Source organism: Sparus aurata, chromosome 21 (genome assembly GCF_900880675.1).
Source record: "Sparus aurata chromosome 21, fSpaAur1.1, whole genome shotgun sequence".
NCBI classification, from domain to species: domain Eukaryota; kingdom Metazoa; phylum Chordata; class Actinopteri; order Spariformes; family Sparidae; genus Sparus; species Sparus aurata.
This window is the reverse complement of record NC_044207.1, coordinates 32,009,306-32,029,429: the sequence shown is the minus strand read 5'-3', so window position 1 is coordinate 32,029,429 and position 20,124 is coordinate 32,009,306. Positions and strand designations below refer to the sequence as shown.

At 47.1% G+C, this 20,124-nt stretch overlaps 1 protein-coding gene and 1 long non-coding RNA gene across 5 annotated transcripts; one reads left to right on the top strand and one right to left on the bottom strand.

Annotated features, from left to right (window-relative positions):
- The first annotated feature begins 3,178 nt into the window (after positions 1–3,178).
- On the top strand, positions 3,179–19,904 carry smg7 (SMG7 nonsense mediated mRNA decay factor). Of its 4 annotated transcripts, none has more exons than XM_030401670.1 (23): positions 3,179–3,300; positions 4,187–4,218; positions 6,755–6,872; positions 6,960–7,092; positions 7,701–7,872; positions 7,959–8,030; positions 8,522–8,672; positions 9,189–9,324; positions 9,429–9,591; positions 10,282–10,441; positions 10,528–10,598; positions 11,012–11,072; positions 11,165–11,284; positions 11,565–11,988; positions 12,086–12,227; positions 12,589–12,974; positions 13,156–13,512; positions 14,137–14,286; positions 14,735–14,821; positions 15,879–16,029; positions 16,116–16,286; positions 16,518–16,684; positions 16,941–19,904. In XM_030401670.1, exons 1-23 carry the CDS (start codon positions 3,275–3,277, stop codon positions 17,052–17,054), a joined length of 3,564 nt encoding a protein of 1,187 aa, XP_030257530.1. In that variant the 5' UTR covers positions 3,179–3,274; the 3' UTR covers positions 17,055–19,904. The 4 variants fall into 4 exon arrangements, with proteins under 4 accessions (XP_030257530.1, XP_030257532.1, XP_030257529.1 ...); XM_030401669.1 differs by lacking the exon at positions 3,179–3,300 and adding an exon at positions 3,442–3,560; XM_030401672.1 differs by lacking the exon at positions 14,137–14,286.
- Positions 14,597–15,129, bottom strand: LOC115571966 (uncharacterized). The gene is made up of 2 exons (XR_003982009.1): positions 14,938–15,129; positions 14,597–14,842 (listed from the first exon to the last, which is right to left on the bottom strand). It is a non-coding gene; the product is annotated as an uncharacterized LOC115571966 (long non-coding RNA).
- Positions 19,905–20,124: the final 220 nt, after the last annotated feature.

The following is a 20,124-nucleotide window of genomic DNA, read 5'->3' as shown; positions in this document are numbered from 1 at the left end:
CCAATCACAAGACAGACACACTGAGCAGAACCGACCGGTACCGAGGTCCAATCACAAGACAGAGACACTGAGCAGAACCGACCGGTACCGAGGTCCAATCACAAGACAGACACACTGAGCTGAACCGACCGGTACTGAGGTCCAATCACAAGACAGACACACTGAGCAGAACCGACCGGTACTGAGGTCCAGTCAGCAGAGACTATGTGTCTTCTTATGTCATATTTTCCGCCTTCATGTTTCTCTGTGTTGGTCCTCACTGTCAGTGGCGGGGTACGCCATCCTAATGTGTGATCCAGTCTGTCTGTTCCCTCCGACATCTGACAGAATAAACATACAGACATTTATATTTTTCCAAGTGTTGTTATTGATTATTATTATTATTTATAGGGATAACTGATATTTAGTATTTTCAGATTATCATAGATTTTTCTGTCAGATCGCTGCTAAAATTTACATTTACATTTATATTTATACATTTAGGGTGTTTAACAGACACTTTTGTCCAAAGCGACTTACAATAAGAACATTTGTCACAAGAGAGAAACCACAACATGGATGGAGTAAAATAAATGTACAAACAATTGTCCAGCTGTCATCTGAGGATCATAACTGCTGTTTGTTAAAGATTCTTTAAGTGTAGAAGTGCTGTGATTGATAGAAGTGCAACAATACGAACATACAAGTGGATACATTATTTTGGTTGTTTTTTCGAGAACCGGTCCTGATACTGAGCCTTGAGGGACACCAGTTTCCAGAAAGCAGGATTTGGACAAGGAGCCGTTCCATGTGACCTGAAAGGTGAGATTTGTCAGGTATGATGTGAACCAGGTTAGAGCTGAGTCAGCGATGTTCAGTCAGAGTGGAGAGGAGGATTTGGTGGTTGACTGTCAAACACAGAAGATAAGTCGAGGAGAATAAGGACTGACGAGTGGGACGAGGTTCTGGAGGCACCGAGAGACTCAGTCACTGTGAGGAGGCCCATCTCAGTGGAATGAGCGGTCCTGAAGCTGGACTGATTTGGGTCAAGGCGTTCATTTTGTGAAAGACAGGAGGACAGATGGTTGTAGATGGCACGTTCTGGGTTTTAGAGGAATGAAAGAAGAGATACAGGTCTGTAGCTTCAGATGTCAGCTGAGTCCAGGGTGGGTTTCTTTAGGAGTGGATTTACTGTGGCTGTGTTGAGGAGCTAGAGGCCTGAAGTGAGGGAGGAGCTGATCAGAGAGGTGAGGAATGGCAGGATGTCATGAGAGATGTTTTGGAGAAGGGAGGCGGGAATCGGGTCCAGGGAACAGGTGGTGGCCCGGTTCGGGTCGGAGGAGGTGCTAAGATAAAATACAGATTCACGGACGTCCTGTGACTTGTGATGTGACTTTATTAAAACGTTGCGTCAACAGTAGAAGCAGGGTGATGCTGAGCAGAACCGAGCTTCACTGAGGTCCAATCAGTAGAGACAGTGTGACATTCACAGTGAACTCCAGAACCTCTTTGAGCTCTTTGTTTCATCTGAATGCTTCAAGTCTGAAGTTCTGATGAAGAGCTGGTCTTTGTCAGTGTGTTCCTGAGGTCGGTGCTGAGCTCTGTGCAGCAGGTGGATTCTGTGGTTCTGTCTGTTTCTTCCTTCTGTCTGTCAGCAGAATCTTTCTCTGGTGGTTCTGTCTGTCTGGTGCTGGACGTCGTCGACTGCAACTGGATCTGTTTCAGTTTGTTGTAGACGTTTCACCTCTTATCCAAGAGACCTCTTCAGGTCTAACTGACTGGAGGAGCTTCAGGCTTTAAAGTCTGTGTGGGAGTGTCCTTACATAATGTGGGAGTGTCCTTATAGAATGTGGGAGTGTCCTTATATAGTGTGAGAGTGTCCTTATAGAATGTGGGCGTGTCCCTATATAGTGTGAGAGTGTAGTTATAGAATTTGGGAGTGTCCTTATGTAACATGGGAGTGTCCTTATTAAATGTGGGCGTGTCCCTATATAGTGTGAGAGTGTCCTTATAGAATGTGGGAGTGTCCTTATGTAACATGGGAGTGTCCTTATATAATGTGGGCGTGTCCCTATATAGTGTGAGAGTGTCCTTATATAGTGTGAGAGTGTAGTTATAGAATGTGGGAGTGTCCTTATATAGTGTGGGCGTGTCCATATAGTGTGAGAATGTAGTTATAGAATGTGGGAGTGTCCTTATATAGTGTGGGCGTGTCCCTATATAGTGTGGGCGTGTCCCTATATAGTGTGAGAGTGTAGTTATATAATGTGGGAGTGTCCTTATGTAACATGGGAGTGTCCTTATAGAATGTGGGAGTGTCCTTATATAGTGTGGGAGTGTCGTTGGTGTACTAAGCTGTCTGTGGAGAGAACTCAGTTCTCAGGTCATCAGTGATGTCATAGTCCACCTCCTCTGTTCAAGGATGGATTCTTTTACTCTTTCAGACCGTCTGTCTGCTCTGGACAACATGTTCACATTGTGTCCTCACAGGAACAATTCTTGTTCTTGAGATGTCAGTGGACCTGACGAGTCTGGATCTGACGAGTCTGGACCTGACGAGTCTGGACCTGTGGAGTCTGGACCTGTGGAGTCTGGACCTGGATCTGACGAGTCTGGACCTCCTGTAATGTGACATTTGTCTATGGAGATTTTATGTATTCTGTAAAGTAACTAGTAACTAAAGTAATCAGATACATGTAATGTAGTTGGCTCCGAGCTGCGATTGAGTGGAAGTGTGAAGAATGAAGAAGGTGGAAATACTCCAAATTACACTTCAGTACATCACTTGGGTAAATGTACTTAGTTACATTTGATAACTACTCAATCCTCAAAGTAACTTAAATACTCAAATAAACAGAGTAACGCAAAAAGAACAGTATGTCCCTTTGAAATGTGGAGAAGAAGAAGAAGAAGAAGAAGAAGAACTTTTGACCCTGCAGATAGTGAGACATGATTAAAAGACAGTGACACTGTTAGATTCATGTTGAATATTATCTCTTTATAATTAATTAATAAAAACTGTCACTCTTTGTTGTCTCAGAATAAAGTCTTTTTATCTCACAATTATTAACTACTGTGGAAATATTGTTTACATCAAGTTGACTTCTTCTTCTTCTTCTTCTTCTTTTTCTTCTTTTTCTTCTTCTTCTTCTTCTTCTTCTTCTTCTCCTCCCCTCTCCCCCCCCCCTCCTCCTCTCAGTCAGGCCCTCTCTGGGTCAGACAGGAACAATATGGCGCCGGGAGGAGCGTTAGCTTCTGGACCAGTCGTTGTCTGAAAGACTGGCGATCCGGCAGGATGAACCTCTGCGCCCAATATCTCCGGTAAGCTCGGCGCGGTGTCAGCTGGCGGTTCACCCGGTAGTTCAGGTGTAGTCAGAGACCGACTCTTTAATCCAACAGGTGAATTGTTTTGTTCGGTTGCTAACGCTAAAGCTAGCTGCTTTGGGTACCACCCCCTTAGCCAAATGTTGGCGCTAGCTAGCTTCACATATCAACAAACAATCGATGCTACCGCCTGGCGTCACCGTCCTCAAATTCACTCAAATATTCGGAAGGTTTCGTTCCAGTTGGTGTAGTTTCAGGTGAATGTAATGTTTGTCGTCTGTCTCTGCTGTCAATTTAAGGCTAACTGTGCGATTACCCGCCACACAGAGACGTGTTAATCAGTGTGTTATTGCTAGTTAGCTTTAGCTTGCAAGCGTCTTTCTGCGTATGTCAGGTTAGCATTAGCGAACTGATGTTGTTTGGTTTTTAATGTGTTTAAGGTTAATTGACAAAGCAGCTTTTATCCGCTTTAGTTGCCCAATAATGTGTAATTTTAATGATTATCTGAGATTTAATCCCGGACCAGTGAGTTAGCAGTGGGCGGTCAGTGCTGGATGTTAGCTAGCTGACGCGTCTGTATCGATGGTTCGCTGTTTGTATTTATTTCATCGTGTTTCGGATCCAGAGGACGGAGTGAGTCCGATATCACCTCTCTGTCCTCACGTCGACACTTGATATGAGCTGTTGAATGTTTTAATGGAGTGTCAGCTGAAACAGAAGTAAGTGATAGTGGCTCCATTGTCAGGTTTCTGTTTCTGTCTGTCGTTAGCCGTTAGCATGGATACATGTCTGGACTGAATAAGCAAGTGCTGCGTGGTGCTAATGTTATTAGCATGTCTGTGTGTCTGCTGGACGTGTCTAACCTCCTCCTCTCTGTTTACAGACAGGCAGAGGCCCTGAAGGCTGACATGACAGGTAGGTCTGCACCTCCACCTCACACATGATGTTCACGGGTCTACCTGTACAGTGCAGTACAGTCTTACCCAGCTGCTTTGTTATTCATATGTAGGCAAATGTTGAGTCTCAGCCGGGAGTTTCTGAACACGTTGACTGCTGGCTGATGTATTTTCTAACTAAATGCTTTGAACGTAGATTCCTGATATGTGTTGAAAGTTGGCACCAAACGCTGCTCAGACTCTGGTTCACTTCGCCTCGGTTCAGTTATTACTGATTAATCAACATCAACATCCGCACAGTAGATACCTCAGAGTGAACTAACCCACTAGTGCGAGTGGTCCAGGAGACAGAATCTGAATACAGATTCACTTTGGAGACGTTTAAATCATCATCATCATCATCATGTTTCTGCTGGTCACCTGCCAGCACAGTGGCGTCAAAAGACAACAATCCAAAATCAGTCAGCTGATCCACTTCCTCAATACATACCTGCTGATTGTTGCTGAGCAACGTGTCAGTTACTCTGCCACCAACACCTGTTCGTCACAGGTGAGACACGGTCAGGTCATCATAGAGACCAGTGTTGTGAGGTTGAAGCCGTTTCACACCTGAGAGACGATCTGCTGCACATGTTTCATGTGAGTCAGCTGTGACTGAACTCAGCTCATCACGTCTCTCTCTCTCTCTGGGGAGTACAGTATGTTAAAGCATACATAAATTAAGCTACAGTGACAATTCCATATTTTAGAGCAATCTCTATCAATATATATATTATATAATAGAGAGTTTGAACAAAAGCTGCCCACAGGTGTCACTGAGCTCCCTGAGCCTGTTAGCATATTACACCTTCATGTTGTATGGCGTCCACGTCACCAGGAGTCTGATGGAGGAAGAAATATAATATCACAGACTCTCAGCTGGTGGAGAAGAGACGAGACGCTGTGGTTTAACACGATCAAACCGCAGCTTAATATTCTGTTATTGATTGATGGTTTTTATCATATCTAATATAATATAGTATCAGAAGCTGCTGCTGCTCATGTCTTTAAATTGTCTTCATCTGATCATTTATCATTTTTGTATTTTAAAAATGAGTTCCAGCCTGTAGTTTGTACCTGAGGGTGAGACAGGCTCAGGTGACGTCCACACCTGTGACCACACCTGTGGCTCTGAGTCTTCACAGGTGCAGCAGTTTAACATCGTGAGTGTGTCCAAATACAATCAGCTATAATTTCATCCATAATTTCCCCGTGTCGATCCGATCATGAATCACTGTGATGTATCGTGCAGCAGTGAAGAAGTGTTTGTGATGATGTCACTGATGACGAGTTCTCACTGACCTTAAGTCTTAAATGGTTAAACTGTGATTGATGATCAGTTGATGATCAGTTGGTCAGCAGCAGCTGTTGTGTTTCCTGTCGCGCTCTTTAACTTCAACTACTGTTCTCAGAGCAGCGCAGCAGCTTCACATGGCGGCTGGACTGCTGCCGACCGTCTGCTGGAGGAAACTACAGCCTGCAGGCTTCTGCTGCATCTGCTGCTTCTGCTTTGATGAACTTTTTGTGTTGGACACAGCTGACGGTGATTAAATGGATCTGCAGTCCGACACAAAGACGGACATGTTCCCACATTGACAGCAGCTGTTGCTCTGGTCGCTCGCTGCGTTCCACACAGCTCAGATATCCAGCGTTTCCCACCTCCTGCCTGAAGAGCCACAAAGAGACGCAGCTTTAAGTCGGCGCTGCAGCTGACTGCATGAGTGAGCAGCTGTGATGTCACACAGCGATGACACGGTGGATGTTCCTGTAGTGTGTGTTCATCCACTGAGTACAGTGTTAACATACACGTCTCACTTGGAGGGGGAACGTTGGATATTCTGACCTCCATCTTTGACTGTCGAGTCTCCAGATGCTCAATAAAGTTGTGGCTGATGTTTCTGTGGTCGGTCGGTCCGACTCAGGTTCTTGTGACTCGGTGCAGGTACATTATGACACAAAGTCTTTATGTGTGTGTCGTAAGAGGAGAATAAAGATGGCTGCTCCGGTGCAGATGTGGCTGCAGCTGTCAGTCTAATGACAGTAATGTACGTGTGTGTGTGGTGTTGATTCTGGTTCTGGTGTCTCAGGTGCAGCTCTGAACCCAGAACACAGTCATCATCATTATTAAAGGAGAATCTGTCAGGATTAATTCTACATCTGGTGACTTCTGTTCTGGTTTCACCTCCACGACCTCAGAAAGTGTTTCTGTTGTTAGTTTACAGCAGAGATGAGAAACGCAAGAACTTAAAAAGGTTGAGAGAACGTGGAGAGTTTGAAGAAGCTGTTTGATAAACGCTGAATCTGTGTGGCTGTTGTGTTTGTGTCTCCTGGATGTTTGTGTGTCGCAGCTTCACTTATTTTTTAATCTTTGTGATCAAAGATAAAGTCGACATGACGAGTCTGATCAGACGTTTGGTGCCAGCGTTCAGTCCTCAGCAGAGCTTCAGTCGTATGAACAGTGTTGATTCTGTCAGCGTACATCAGCTGATCACCGTCTGTCTGTCTGTCCGGGTCAGACTCTAAGCTCGGGGCGGCGGAGGTGTGGACGTCCCGGCAGGCCCTGCAGGACCTGTACCAGAAGATGCTGGTGACGGACCTGGAGTACGCCCTGGACAAGAAAGTGGAGCAGGACCTGTAAGCTGCTGCGCCCACAGAACTGAACCGCTTCATTATAAGATCCGTCATGTCGGTTCTGATGGTGTTTGTTCCGTCTGCCTGCAGGTGGAATCATGCTTTTAAGAACCAGATCACCACACTGCAGAGCCAGGCCAAGAACCGAGCCAACCCCAACCGCAGCGAGGTCCAGGCCAACCTGTCGCTGTTCCTGGAGGCCGCCAGTGGGTTCTACACACAGGTGAGACTCAGACAGATGTTGGTTTGTATAAAACCTCTTTATGTTTACAGACGATGTGTTTGATTTTGAGATATTTGATAATCGAGTATCTGACAGCTGTAATCAGATACTTGTTGATGTATTTGTCTGACTTTTTGAATCAGTTAACGGTCATTAATAATTAATATCCTCAGTTTTGATAATCAGAGGGAGTTTTGTTAAATCTTGGTCTGTAGCTGAAACACGTCGAAGCTCCAAGAAAACATGAAATATAAACAGTTTGTAAAGGACATGAATCAGGAGTTTTTGTGCGTCCGGCTCATCAGAGTTTACAGGCTGATTAACCGTCTTCAACAGTTCATGTAGAATCAAATCACAGTTCACAACAAAGATATAAATCCTGATGTAACTTTCTGTAATATCAGTTCTGAAACGTTCTGTGATGAAGATCTTGAACGTCTCGTGATGTCACAGCTGTCAGACACACGTCCCGCCTCTTTCCACTAGAAGCCAATCGTCTGCCTTCTAACGGCAGAACCATGAACTGTTATTAGCCAATCAGCTGAAGGAGGGAGAGTGACTCAGTCAGAGAGTGAAGCTCGTCCTGATGAATGTTGTGTGTTGTGCAGCTGCTGCAGGAGCTGTGCACCGTGTTCAACGTGGACCTGCCATGTCGCGTCAAGTCGTCTCAGCTCGGCATCATCAGCAATAAACAGAGCGGCACCGGCGCCATCGTGACGCCGCAGCCCAGCTCCTGCTCCTACATCTGCCAGCACTGCCTCGTCCACCTCGGAGACATCGGTGAGTAAATCACACATGGTTGTTTTAGTCCTCGGTGTTGTTGAGCTGACAGTTGAGAGAAATCACGCGTCTGCTCCTTGTTTCAGCACGTTACCGCAACCAGACCAGCCAGGCGGAGTCGTACTACAGACACGCCGCTCAGCTGGTGCCGTCGAACGGTGAGTGTGACTGTTGTGTTTGTGTTTGAACAGGTTAGCAGCTACTTCCTGTCTCTGTGCTATGCTAGGCTAAAGGCTATCACAGCATGTTATTGGGAGGCTCAGGAGTGTTTTATGTCACGTGAACGGATCTTTGTTTTTGAAAGATGAAAACGCCAACGTGCCCTTTTTTCTTACCGAAGCTGTGAAAGTGACGATGTTTAACTCTTTATGTGGCGCAATGTTCAAAACCTGCAAATGTTCTGCAGCTTAACTGTGACAAAAATACATTTTATGACATCAGTAAAACTTAAAGGTGAACATGTTTAGTGTTGAAGCCTCTGGATTATTACTAAATGTTGGGCTTCATGTGAAGTCGCTCCTGCAGCTAAAGATTTGACACAATAAAGTCTGAAACTTCAGACGAGTGTCCGATCACAGCAGGTTTTCATCAGCAGCCATGTTTGTAGTTCCTCCCTGTGCCTGTTGTGATGCTCGTGTGTCCCCTGCAGGTCAGCCCTACAACCAGCTGGCCATCCTGGCGTCCTCTAAAGGAGACCACCTCACCACCATCTTCTACTACTGCCGCAGCATCGCAGTCAAGTTCCCCTTCCCAGCAGCCTCCACCAACCTGCAGAAGGCGCTGTCCAAGGCTCTGGAGAGGTAACGAGGAAGCAGAGCAGCTATTAAATCAATCGCCAACTCTTTCATAATCAATTATTTACTCTGAAGTCTAAATTCTCCTCTGTGACAGTGAACCGAAGATCTTTGAGACATTTGAGGAACAAACACTGATCTCTATAGACCCGACAAGTTATTGATTAATGAATACAAATGAACAACAGATTTGTGGACAGTGAAACTGCACTGTGGAGATTTTTATTCTTTTCAATAAACCAGGACTACAACGTCTTCAAAGTTTGGAAAATGCTTAATTATAACATTTATGTTCAGATGGTTAGATTCTTGAGTTAGAACCTTTAAGATCCACACGATAACAGAGTTCATATGATCAGCTGTGTGACTGTAAAAGAATTCTGTAAATGTTATTTTTCATCATTTAATTTACAGCTTAGATGATGAAGTCTGGAAGAATTTGGTTTAGTTGCTTTAGTTTGAGTCCTAAACGCTGTACGAGCTGATCAGCTGTGACTCAGGTGCTGTTCTGTGTTTCTGCAGCCGCGACGAGGTGAAAACCAAGTGGAGCGTGTCGGACTTCATCAGGGCCTTCATCAAGTTTCACGGTCACGTCTACCTGAGCAAGAGTCTTGACAAGCTGGACGCTCTGAGGGAGAAACTGGAGGAGCAGTTTCAGGTACGACACGAACACCTGACAGAGTCGATGCTGCAGTGATTCAACAGTAAGTCACTGTTTGTTGACCTGTGTGTGTGTGTGTGTGTGTGTGTGTGTGTGTGCAGAGGCTGATCCTGCAGAAAGCCTTCAGCTCTCAGCAGCTCGTCCACATCACCGTCATCAACCTGTTCGAGCTGCACCACCTCAGAGACCTGACAGCTGACAGCAGCGAGCAGAGCTACAGCAGCGAGCAGCAGATCAGCTGGTTCCAGCTGCTCGGACTCTTCAGTAAGACACACACACACACACACACACACACACACACACACACACACACACACACAGACTAACACTATTAATATTCACACTGTGCTCCCGCAGTAGTAGATCATCAAAAGTTGTGATAAACAAATAGCTGCACCTGTTTTCATTCATTTTAAATCATAAATGTGAAGAAAGCGTTAGCCTCTAGTTAGCTTAGCGTTAGCCTGCAGATAGCTTAGCGTTAGCCTGCAGATAGCTTAGCATTAGCCTGCAGCATCACTTCCTCTCCTGTGTGATGAAGATGATCAGCTGACTGGAGGAAACTGGTGTTGGTTTATTTCCTTTGTCAGAGATCCTTTATTGACGTGTTTGTGAGGAGGGCTCACTCTGAACTGAACTTTGTAACTGAGTGAATTTCTCTCTTATATTTTTAATTGTTGAATCAGTGAAGGATGCTGTTTCTTTATATTGTTGACGAGTATCATGTGAACATGTTAAATTGGCTCCAGAATAAAGTCAAGCTGTTGTTAAATTGATCTTTTTAAAGAAGAGTTTGTCTGTTCGTCATCATCTGTTGATCTTTAATTATCCACGTGTGACAGTCTGACAGTGACGGAGCTGTCAGTGATGAGATGAAGCTTATAAAGGTTTAGATCGAGTCAGATCTTGACCTCATGCTGGTGGTTGATGGTGGCTCACTTCCTGTCCCCTCAGTGTCCTTCCTGGGCGTCATGTGCAGCCGAGCTCTGCTCAACAAGAACCGCGGGGAGGAGATCATGGGGGAGTGTCCTCTGCCCGCCATCAAAGTGTCTCTGGACTGGCTCAAACTGAGACCCAGCGTCTTCCACGAGGCCGCTGTCGACAAGAGGCAGTAGTAAGTCTTCTGCCTGGCAGCTGTTTAGTACATGTCTGATTGATTGGCTCTGAACAGGAAGTGTAACTCCTCCTCTTGTCTCGCAGCGTCTGGCCCTGGCTCGTCTCCATCCTCAACAGCTTCCAGCCCAAAGAGGACGACGTGTCCTGTTCCTCAGGTATGATATAGATTCTATATTTGGTGCAATGATCGATGTGAGCTCTGATCCGAGTCTGTTCAGGTTACAGTCGCTCAGGTCTGAGAGAAGTTAAGAAGTTACAGGAACAAATGATTCTGTTGTTGTTATGATGAGGACGTGTTCCCTTCAGAATAAAAGCATGTGGATGTCCCGTCTGTCCTGCAAGCTTCTCACATGTCAGCACTCGTCTGCTCATCCTTCCTCCACCCTGAACATTTAGCTGGTTAATAAAGCTCTTAGAGGATGAAACTCATTATGATTCATATCATAACGTCCCAGACATGGAGGTCTAGATCCCCCACCACCACGTCCATCCGCTCAGGGGTGTTCAGCTGTAAGATGCTGACTGGTAGAAGCTGTTGTAACTGAAGGTGTGTTTGTTTTCTCCACAGCGATGCCCCTGCCGGAGGAGTTTGAGCTGCAGGGTTTCTTGGCGCTGAGGCCCGCTCTGAGGTACAGAACTTCTGTGTTCATTAGTTGTGGCGATTGTTCAGTTTTGAGCTGCTGAATCAGTCTGAATGTTCTGGTCTCTGTTGGTGTTTCAGGACTCTGGACTTCACTAAAGGTCATCAGGGCATCCTGGTGGACAGGGACGGCCTGCCGCTCCACACTCGACATCAGAGGCTTGTCAGTCTGGGCAAATGGGTGGCCGACAACCAGCCGAGGTGAGTTTCCATCTGCTTGGTCGCTGCATCTGTCAGTAACAATACAACTGATCTTCTTCCTCTGTGAAGCAGAACCTGAGCGCTGCGGGTCAGAGGTTCTGCTGCAGACTGTCTGATTTAAGATGGTGTAACCGTCTGATCGTTTGTCTGCCACAAACTTTACACTCATTTCATCTTCATTTATTTGCCTTTTTGAGACGTTGAAAGGAGAAAATAACAGAACAGATTCTCCTCAGAGGTCCAGCAGGACATCAGTACATTATCTGTCTCCTGTCTGCAGGCTGATCCAGTGCAGAGTGAGTGAGGACGGCCTGCTCGTATTCATCACTGACATTCCAGAGCAAGCCATTGAGGAGCCGCAGGAGAAGGAGGCGCCGGTGCTGCAGGAGTCATCCAACGGCGAGCAGACGGCCAACGACGGCGGGAACTCGGGTCTGAAGTCGGTGCTGTCGGCGGGAAAGACGCAGAGTTCGTGGCCCGATGGCAGCGACCGACCCGTCGTCACCTTCAAGGAGAACATCAAACCCAGAGAACAGAGCCGCGAGCCCACACGGAACCACCACCTGAAGGACAGCGGCAAAGAGCGGCGAGACTTCAGCAAAGGCAACGGGGCTGCTGGGAAAGGAGAGCTGAAGAGAGACGGGAAGAGGAAGAGCGAGCTGAAGAAAGCTGCTCATGAGAAGAGTAACGACGCTGGGAAACAGGTGAGGACTTTTAACCTTCATCTTTAGTGATGTCATCACATGAAAGAGTCACATGACGCAGTCGATGATGAAGACGGGCGTGTTTTGTCTCGTTCAGGTGAAGGCGCAGACGGAGCTGAGGAAGACTCCGGTGTCCGAGGCGAAGAAGACGCCGGTCACTCAAACTCAAACCACCTGCTCCTCCCAGTTCATCCCCATCCACCATCCTGGAGCCTTCCCACCACTGCCCAGCAGGCCAGGTACACACACCACACACACACACACACACACCACACACCACACTCACACCACGCACACGCACACGCACCACACTCACGCACACGCACACGCACCACACTCACGCACACGCACCACACACACACACACGCACGCACGCACGCACACACACTCACACACACACAGGCCCACAACCCTGACCACTGACATGTCACCACTTATAGCCAATCAACACTGAGTGATATAAATCTGCAAAGTAACTAAAGTAATCCAGTAAATGTAAAGTAGCAGAAGCTTGTATTACAGAAGTTACTCTGACTCATGGAAACACTACAGCAGCTTCACAGTCAGTTAAACTCCTGCTCCTGATTGGTTCCTCTGCAGGTTTCCCTCCCTCCGCCTACGTGATCCCGCCCCCAGTGGCGTTCCCAGGTCTTCAGGTGAATCCAGGCTTCACGTTCTCCACCGGAGTGTCTGTTCCCGGACCTTTCCTCCAGCCGGGTGTCCACACGCAGGCCGGCGCTCAGGCCGGGAAGCAGTCCCACATTCCCTACAGTCAGCAGAGGCCCTCTGGTCCCGGTCCAGGTCAGGGACCTGGGTCCTCGGGCCCCTCCCAGGGTCAGCAGCCCCAGCCGCCTTCCCAGCAGGCCTTGCAGCAGTCAGTCCAGCTGCAGGTTCAGGTGATGAGTCAGCAGCAGCAGTCTCCCACCAAACCGGTCCAGCAGGTCGGGATGGGGAAGAGCCCGCCTCACCACCCGGGGCTGCAGCAGGTCAGTACACTTCCTCTCATACTGACCCAACAAGCCCCTCCAATCACAATCACAGGGAGGCGTCGGCCTGTATGGAGCCTGAGGGTCATTAAAGGAGCAGTTCACACAAAAATGTACCAACATGCCTGAAAAGGTCTCTCAGATCTGGTGCGTGATGTTAACTCTGTGTCTGGTCTCTCAGTACATGCAGGTCCAGGATCAGCCGGCTCAGATGTGGAGCCAGGCTCAGGCTGCTCTGCAGAAGATTTCTCCCATGCAGATGTCCATGAAGCAGCCTCAGCAGCAGCAGGCCTTCTACATGGCGGCTCAGGATCCTCTCAAGCTGTACGAGCACCAGCTGCAGCCTCAGCAGCAGCTCTCCAACATGGACAAGAAGATGAAGTACCCCAACGTCAAGATGCAGGACTTCTACTGGGAGCCGTCCTACAGGATAGGGGACGGCCTGGCTGTGATGGCAGACAGGATGAAGAGGCCGCCTCCAGGTGGTATCTGTCCTGAACAGGACCCCTCCTCTGGGCCCCGCGGACCCCCATTTGAGGTGAGCAGCTCCCAGCTGATGTGAAGGAGGAGGAGGTGGTCCTGTTCTGCTGCTTATCTGTCGCTTTGCTTCTCTTTCCTGCAGTCTTTTCTTACTTGGTTTCATTCTGACCCCCCTCTGGACCAGGTTCAGAGGTCTGTAAGGCCCCAGGTGCTTTGGTCTCTGTTAACCTGCTGATGTCAGCAGCAGCTGTCTGTGAGCACAAAGTTTCAGCTGATGGACCATTGAACTAGTGACCACAACATCACCAGACTCCCTTAACAAATGTGTCAGTTTAGTGAGTTGTTGAGTTGGAGACACTTTATAAACTCTGTGAAACTCTGTCTCTGACTCATTCTGCATTATTTGGACCTTCTTGTTCATTCAGCAAATGTTCTACATGAACTTGTTTCTGTCTTTGAGTAGAAACATGGAGTCTGTCAGACGTCCTCCTGTGATTGGATCACTCAGGACAGATGTTGTCCTATGATGTTGAACTGATCCGTCGTCAGCTTTCAGGCTTCTGTAGCTTTTAGTGTAACTTTTCTTCTTTCCACCTCTGTCTTACCAGCTCGCCTTCTTTCTTTTTGTCCCTCCTCCTTTGTTACCTTTTCTTCTTCTTCTTCCTGCTTCATCTCTCACTAGGACAACAAGAGCTCGCCTCTTCTACCTCCTGACCTGTTAAAAACGCTAGCAGATTTTGAGGAGGAGGAGGAGCTCGTCTTTTCTAAGCCTCCTGATTTCTTCCAGGCCTTGGCTGGCCCTCTTAGCACTGCTCCTGGACCAAACATATTTGTATGTAGCCCTGTTTTCCTCCTCCTCCACCTCCACCTCCACTCTGCTCACCATCTGCCACCTCTTCACTGAACAGAGCTGCCGTCTTTCACATGTTGTGATGTCAGTTGTGTAGAGTAATAATGACGTGGCTCGGTTATAATCAGCAGACTAATGTTGGATATTGAAAATCATTTTGCTTCATGAATTAAAGTTCAGTGTGAACAGTTGAAGCTGGTGGAGCTTCAGCTGTTCAGACTGACAGGACGGAGAGTAAATACTGAACATGATTATATGATTATACTCTTGCCGGTCATTTGTAGTTTGCATATCAGAGTGAAACCGGCCTCATGTCTTTATTTACACACCACAGAAGATAAAGATAATGAGTGATGCAGCTCTGCAGATGTGTGATGTGATCCAGCAGCCGTCTGTCCGTCCTCATCCTGTTTGTCCTTCATCTCTGCAGCTGCCAAACCAGACCAGGATGGAGAGCGGACCCGAGGTCGTCAGCCAGTCCTCTTCTCTCCTGCCCATCTCTGGCTTCCCCATGCAGGTCAGAACCAGCAGCTGAAAACTTCAGAACCAGAAATGATTTTGTCTTTGAAATGTGGTTTCACAAACCTGCTGAGACGTGAATCCCTGATGTTCCGACCACCGTCTGAATATTACCTCCATCTTTTTGTCATTTTGAGATATGATGCCATAAATTCAAGATGGTGGAGGGAAGAAGAGAGGCACCAAGTGTCTGTCAGAAAACTGAACATGAAAACAATCATTTAATCTAAAACAATGTCAAAAATACTTTGATCCAGATTTCCAGATAAACTGGAGAAGACGGTTTCAGTCAAAAAGAAACCAAGAAATGTTATTTGTTTTATTATTGTTTTCACCTGTCAGAACAGTTTGGTTCTGGATCACTTGTGTCTGATTTGAAAACAAACAAAACAAATGTTGTGATTTCAAATTTAAACTTCACTGAACCTGAAGTCGTTGTTTATCAGAAGTGGATCTCTGCACGCTGCTGGTTCCAGTCTGGGAGGTTCTGGCTCGTCTTACAGTCCTGTTGGAGTAGAACCTCTCGGATCAGATCGAACGGAATATAAACCTCAGAACACTTTGTTTCTATTTAATAAAACATCGACGAGCTTTAACTTCATGTCCACGAGCTGCTGCTGTGTGACGAGGTTCAGCCACCAGAGGGCACCACATCCTGTCAGTCTGTCGTCAATACGTTTGATTTTCATACCTGATCAGCTGAACGATTTTGTTTTCAAGGTTTTAAAACATCTGAATGAACATTTGTGACCTGATTCAGATTTTACTGTTTAAGTTCATGACATCATCATTTCACAAGATTACTGATCATGACTGAAGCTGCAGAAAACACACAAGTGATTTGTTTGTTATTAACATATTAATTGAACTGTTTTGATAATTGGTGTGAATAATCTTTCAGTCTAAAGTCTGAAATGTGAATATTTTCTGAACTGAGCATCTTTGTGTTGAGATGTTGAGGACGTCGTGTCACTGATCGATTTTATAAACCAAACAGCTGATTGATTATTGTAGAAACTGTCAGACAGGTCGATAACTGCTGTCCGTGTGTTCAGGAGTACAACCAGAACAGCATCTTCAGTCAGGCCTACGGGAAGAACCTGCCGCCCAGCTCCAAGCCCGATGCTCCCATGATGCATCAGGAGCCGTCCCTCTACTCCCTGTTCGAGGGGACTCCCTGGTCCCCCTCCCTCCCTGCCAGCTCAGGTACGTCACACCTGTCGACAGGTACAGGAAGTGTGTTCATGTTCAGGGGAACACGGCTCTGATGTCAGCTGTATTCTGATTGGCAGATCACTCCACCCCGGCCAGCCAATCCCCTCACTCCTCCAACCCCAGCAGCCTGCCGTCCTCCCCCCCGACACACAACCACGGAGCCATGCCCTTCTCCAACTTCGGGCCCATCGGCACTCCAGATAGCCGGGACCGCCGGGTCGTGGACCGCTGGAAGGCCGACAAGACCGGTGAGAGAGGGACGGTGTCCCTGTAGGGTCAATCCAGACCAACCCACCCAGAATCAGAACTGTTCATTTGAACTTTTTCTAAAAAAAAAAAAAAAAAAAATTTATAAAATTATAAATTCAGCTATTATCAGACGTGTTGTAGAAGCGGACACTCGTCTTCAGCTCAGAAGGTCAAACATGCTGCGAGCGCTCCCTCCACATGTTGACCTGTGGTCGGTTGTTGTGTTTCAGGTGCGGTCAGCGGGTTCGGACTGGACTACCTGCCAGTTGCAGCCTCCTCTGCAGCTTCAGACACCAGCTGGCACCAGGCGGGACCGACCGGCAGCTCCTGGACCAATCAGGAGTCTCCGATGGAGGAGTCGTCCTCCACAGTGCTGCTCGACAACCTCAGCCTCAAGGTCAGAAACATGTGACACGTGTCGGCGTCTGCCTCCGAGTGAGGAAGTGATGTCACAGTTTTTACATTTATTCTGTTTCACATCAGTACTTTTCTTTATTTATGTTTATCTGTTTTATTTTGTGTTTGATCAGATGTTTGTTTCAGTCCTATAAGCTGGTTCTGTTCTGTTGTAGTTCTGTCAGATGTGCTTCTCTCACACAGATTTGAGAAGAAGTCATTTGTTTTAAATGTTCTCTTTGTTTCCTCGCCTGCAGTCGATCTGGTCGAGCTCCATGATGCAGCCGGGCCCGTCGGCGCTGGAGCAGCTCCTCCTGCAGCAGAAACAGAAGCAGCAGCGAGGTCACGGCGCCATGAACCCGCCTCACTGAACGGCAGGCCGAGGCGGCGCTTTGTGTCCGGACGTCAACAAAACCACCACCAGGAGAAACGGGAGGAAAAAAAACAGAAGTTTGACGAAGACGAGCTCCAATTAAAATGGAAAATTAAACCGGTGAGAAACGGTGGAGGCTGGGGAGGCGACGCGACCCCCCGACGAGGCTGAAACACCCCCCACCCCCCTCGGCTGTCGAGGAGCGGTGACGCCCCTCCTGGACCGGAGGACGCGGGATCTCTTCAACCGCGGTGCCACGCGCCACGCCACCGCCGGGTTTCCTTCAACCCGCGGTAATCTGAACATTGAGGAACATAACCCCCCTCACCACTGCGCCCCCCCTGGTTTTGGACCGAGCCACACCTCAGCACTCCTCTCTCGTCTGGAAGAACTTCTTCTTTCTTTGGAACTAAATCAAAAAAATAAACGACCTCCTGGACGTCTGCTCGGCTCGCTCGGAGCGCCTGTTTTTAGCGTCTCCGCTGCCACAGACTGAAGCGGTGTGTTGTGAGAGAGCGAGGGCAGTGTGGTGATCAGGTTCGGAGGGGGGAGGTCAGGTGAAGCAGCGGGGGTCAAAATAAACTGGACTTTCTGATCTCTCATTCATTTTCATTACTGAGGAGGAGGAGGAGGAGGAAGGCTCTCTGAAGGAACGGAGGACGGTTTGGTTGGTACAGCTATATAAATATATAAATAAATATATATTGCCATAGTTGGACTTTAAACGGGCCTTGTCTCTTAGCCGTGTTGTGAGAACGAGGACTGGACGCCAGGTGTTAACGCCACCTGGACTGAGTTGGCTCGCTGTCCGACCTTTGTGAAGGAGAAGCCTGGAGGCCGCCGGCGGGACGGCTGGGCGGTGCCAGTAAACGTCACAGGGACGACAGAAGAAGGGAGGGGCTAAGAACATAACAACCCCGACTCACTTAGGGATAGTATTACCGTTAGCTTCAAGAGATTGCAGATATTAACAAAAAAAAACTGTATTTTGTGATTTGTTCGTAGCAGTTTTAGCTTCACGCCCTCTGAGGTGAATACAGGTATGTCTATTAGCTTCCTGCTTGAATATTTTTGGGGTTCTCTTCCTCTCCGACCTCTTCTTCCTGTTATTTCTTTACTTAATGAAGGAAAAGAAAAGAAAAGATGTAACCCTGCTTGCTTACTTAACCTGCATTTACTGTTTCTTTTGTTCATGTTCTGCCTTTTTACTAGTTTTAAGCAGCTGTCGGCTCTTCTGTGCCTGCTCACTGTCCCGTTACTACTGACTGCTGTAGAGGTTCGCACCACGCCACAGACAGACAGACAGACAGGCAGGCAGACAGACAGACAGACAGGTGTATACAGGTAGTTGGCTCGGCCTGAATGTTTTCCACTATCTTTTCTTGTGTAACCACTACTGCAGCTCGACCCTGTACAGCAGATCTTGATGAGTCGCAGCTCTGCTGTTGTTTAACCTGGAACTGAAGCCCCTTCTCATGAAACGACGGAACCACAGGAACCAAACTCAGGAACTAAAAGCCCATTTTTGTACAGTCACACTTTCATGTCTCCGTCACATCTGATGGATTAATCAGTTGGTGGTGTAGCGGGTCAGAGAAAGCTGAATGTCCTGCTGCTGTTCAGCGCTGAAGAGATTAAAGAGTCCAAACTAAAAGAAAAGAGGAGCAGATGATCTTTACGTTCGACCTGACGATTATCAACACTGATCACGTTTCTGTTAATTCACCTGCAGCTATTTTAGAAATCTTCGTATTGCTCGGCTGCAGTTTTCCACAGTTGAGCCGCTGATCCAGCATCTGTTTTAAATATTCTATATTTTGGTATTTCTGTCTGAAAAATGGGTGAAATGATTTCTTTTCACTGCAGCTGAGTCTGGTCTGAAAGGCGACGGTGGACAGCACTTGTTTCATTAGTTATTTATTTTTGCTGCAGCTTGTGGCGATCGATTACTCGCTAACTGCACCCTGAATGTTCTGGGTTCATCGGAGTTCTTTTAGGTCCAGGATCTAAATGTTCCCCTGAAAGGTTCCTGAGTTCCTGAAGAGTTCCTGAAGAGTTCCTGTGGTGGAAACTGGAAGAGTTCTGTTGACATTCAGGGGTTATATTTCTGTGGTTTCCCCTCGTAGAGCATTTACATACCGTCACTCCTGATTGGTGTAGAGCAGCGAGTGACAGCTGACCAATCAGGTCGCTCAGAGGCTCAAACTGAAGGTCCTATCGGCTTCAGGCTGAGCAGGAAGTGACGGTTTAGACTGCAGCACTGTAAGTAACTTCCTGTCCAGTTTAAACCAGCAGACAGCCGTTTTTCTACCTTCACAGTGAAACACTCATCGTTTCGTTCCTCGGGATTAAAAAAAAAATCAAAGCCTGTTTTTATTTTCCCGCCGAGGCGTTTTATTGAAGCAGACTCAGAGAGACGTGTCTATTTTCTGTGTGATTGTGCTTTTCATGTTGCATTTACAAAATGTATTTGAAAATAATAAAGATAAAATATTAATGAATGTGAGGACGAATTTGGCCAGAAGTGTCAAGGAGAGAAGAATAAAAGATCCTGTTTGTTTTCATGTTTAAGATGACCACGTGGATCTGAGCTGGTTCTGGTTCTGGTTCTGGTGGCCTTTTTGTTTTTTTGGAGTAAGAGCTGAATGGACCGGGGTCTGTCTGTGACATTCCACTCTGTAAGATGTTTGGGAGGTTTCAGGGCGGCGGGTCCTCGTGGGTCGCAGCTCTGAAGGAAACATCGGACCTGAGCTTTGACTTCTGAGGCTTCTTGTGTTTCTGTCTCTCTGTAGACTTTCAGAACCGGCGGATCAGCCTTTAAATAAACCTTAACTATGTTCTCCCTTGACTCTGGGTCCAGTTCTCTGTGTTCTGCTCTCAACACACACAACATACAGATACTACACACTGAAGAGGAGCTCATCGTCAGCAGGGAAACAAATCTTTAGATCCTCTTCAGATCATTGGATGTCTTAACAGTCACATCATGATTCCATTCAGTAAAAATGTGCAAGAACCGACCAATCAGAGGAGGGGAGAGGAAAAACAAGACATTACGTAGTTAGATA

Bases quoted from the DNA above. Each gene is read 5' to 3' on its own strand.
- smg7 (XM_030401669.1), top strand. From the start codon at position 3,484: ATGCTACCGCCTGGCGTCACCGTCCTCAAATTCACTCAAATATTCGGA. The intron at 10,599-11,011 runs GTATGATATAGA...TTTTCTCCACAG, and splicing joins CGACGTGTCCTGTTCCTCAG to CGATGCCCCTGCCGGAGGAG. The intron at 16,287-16,517 runs GTGAGAGAGGGA...GTTGTGTTTCAG, and splicing joins CTGGAAGGCCGACAAGACCG to GTGCGGTCAGCGGGTTCGGA.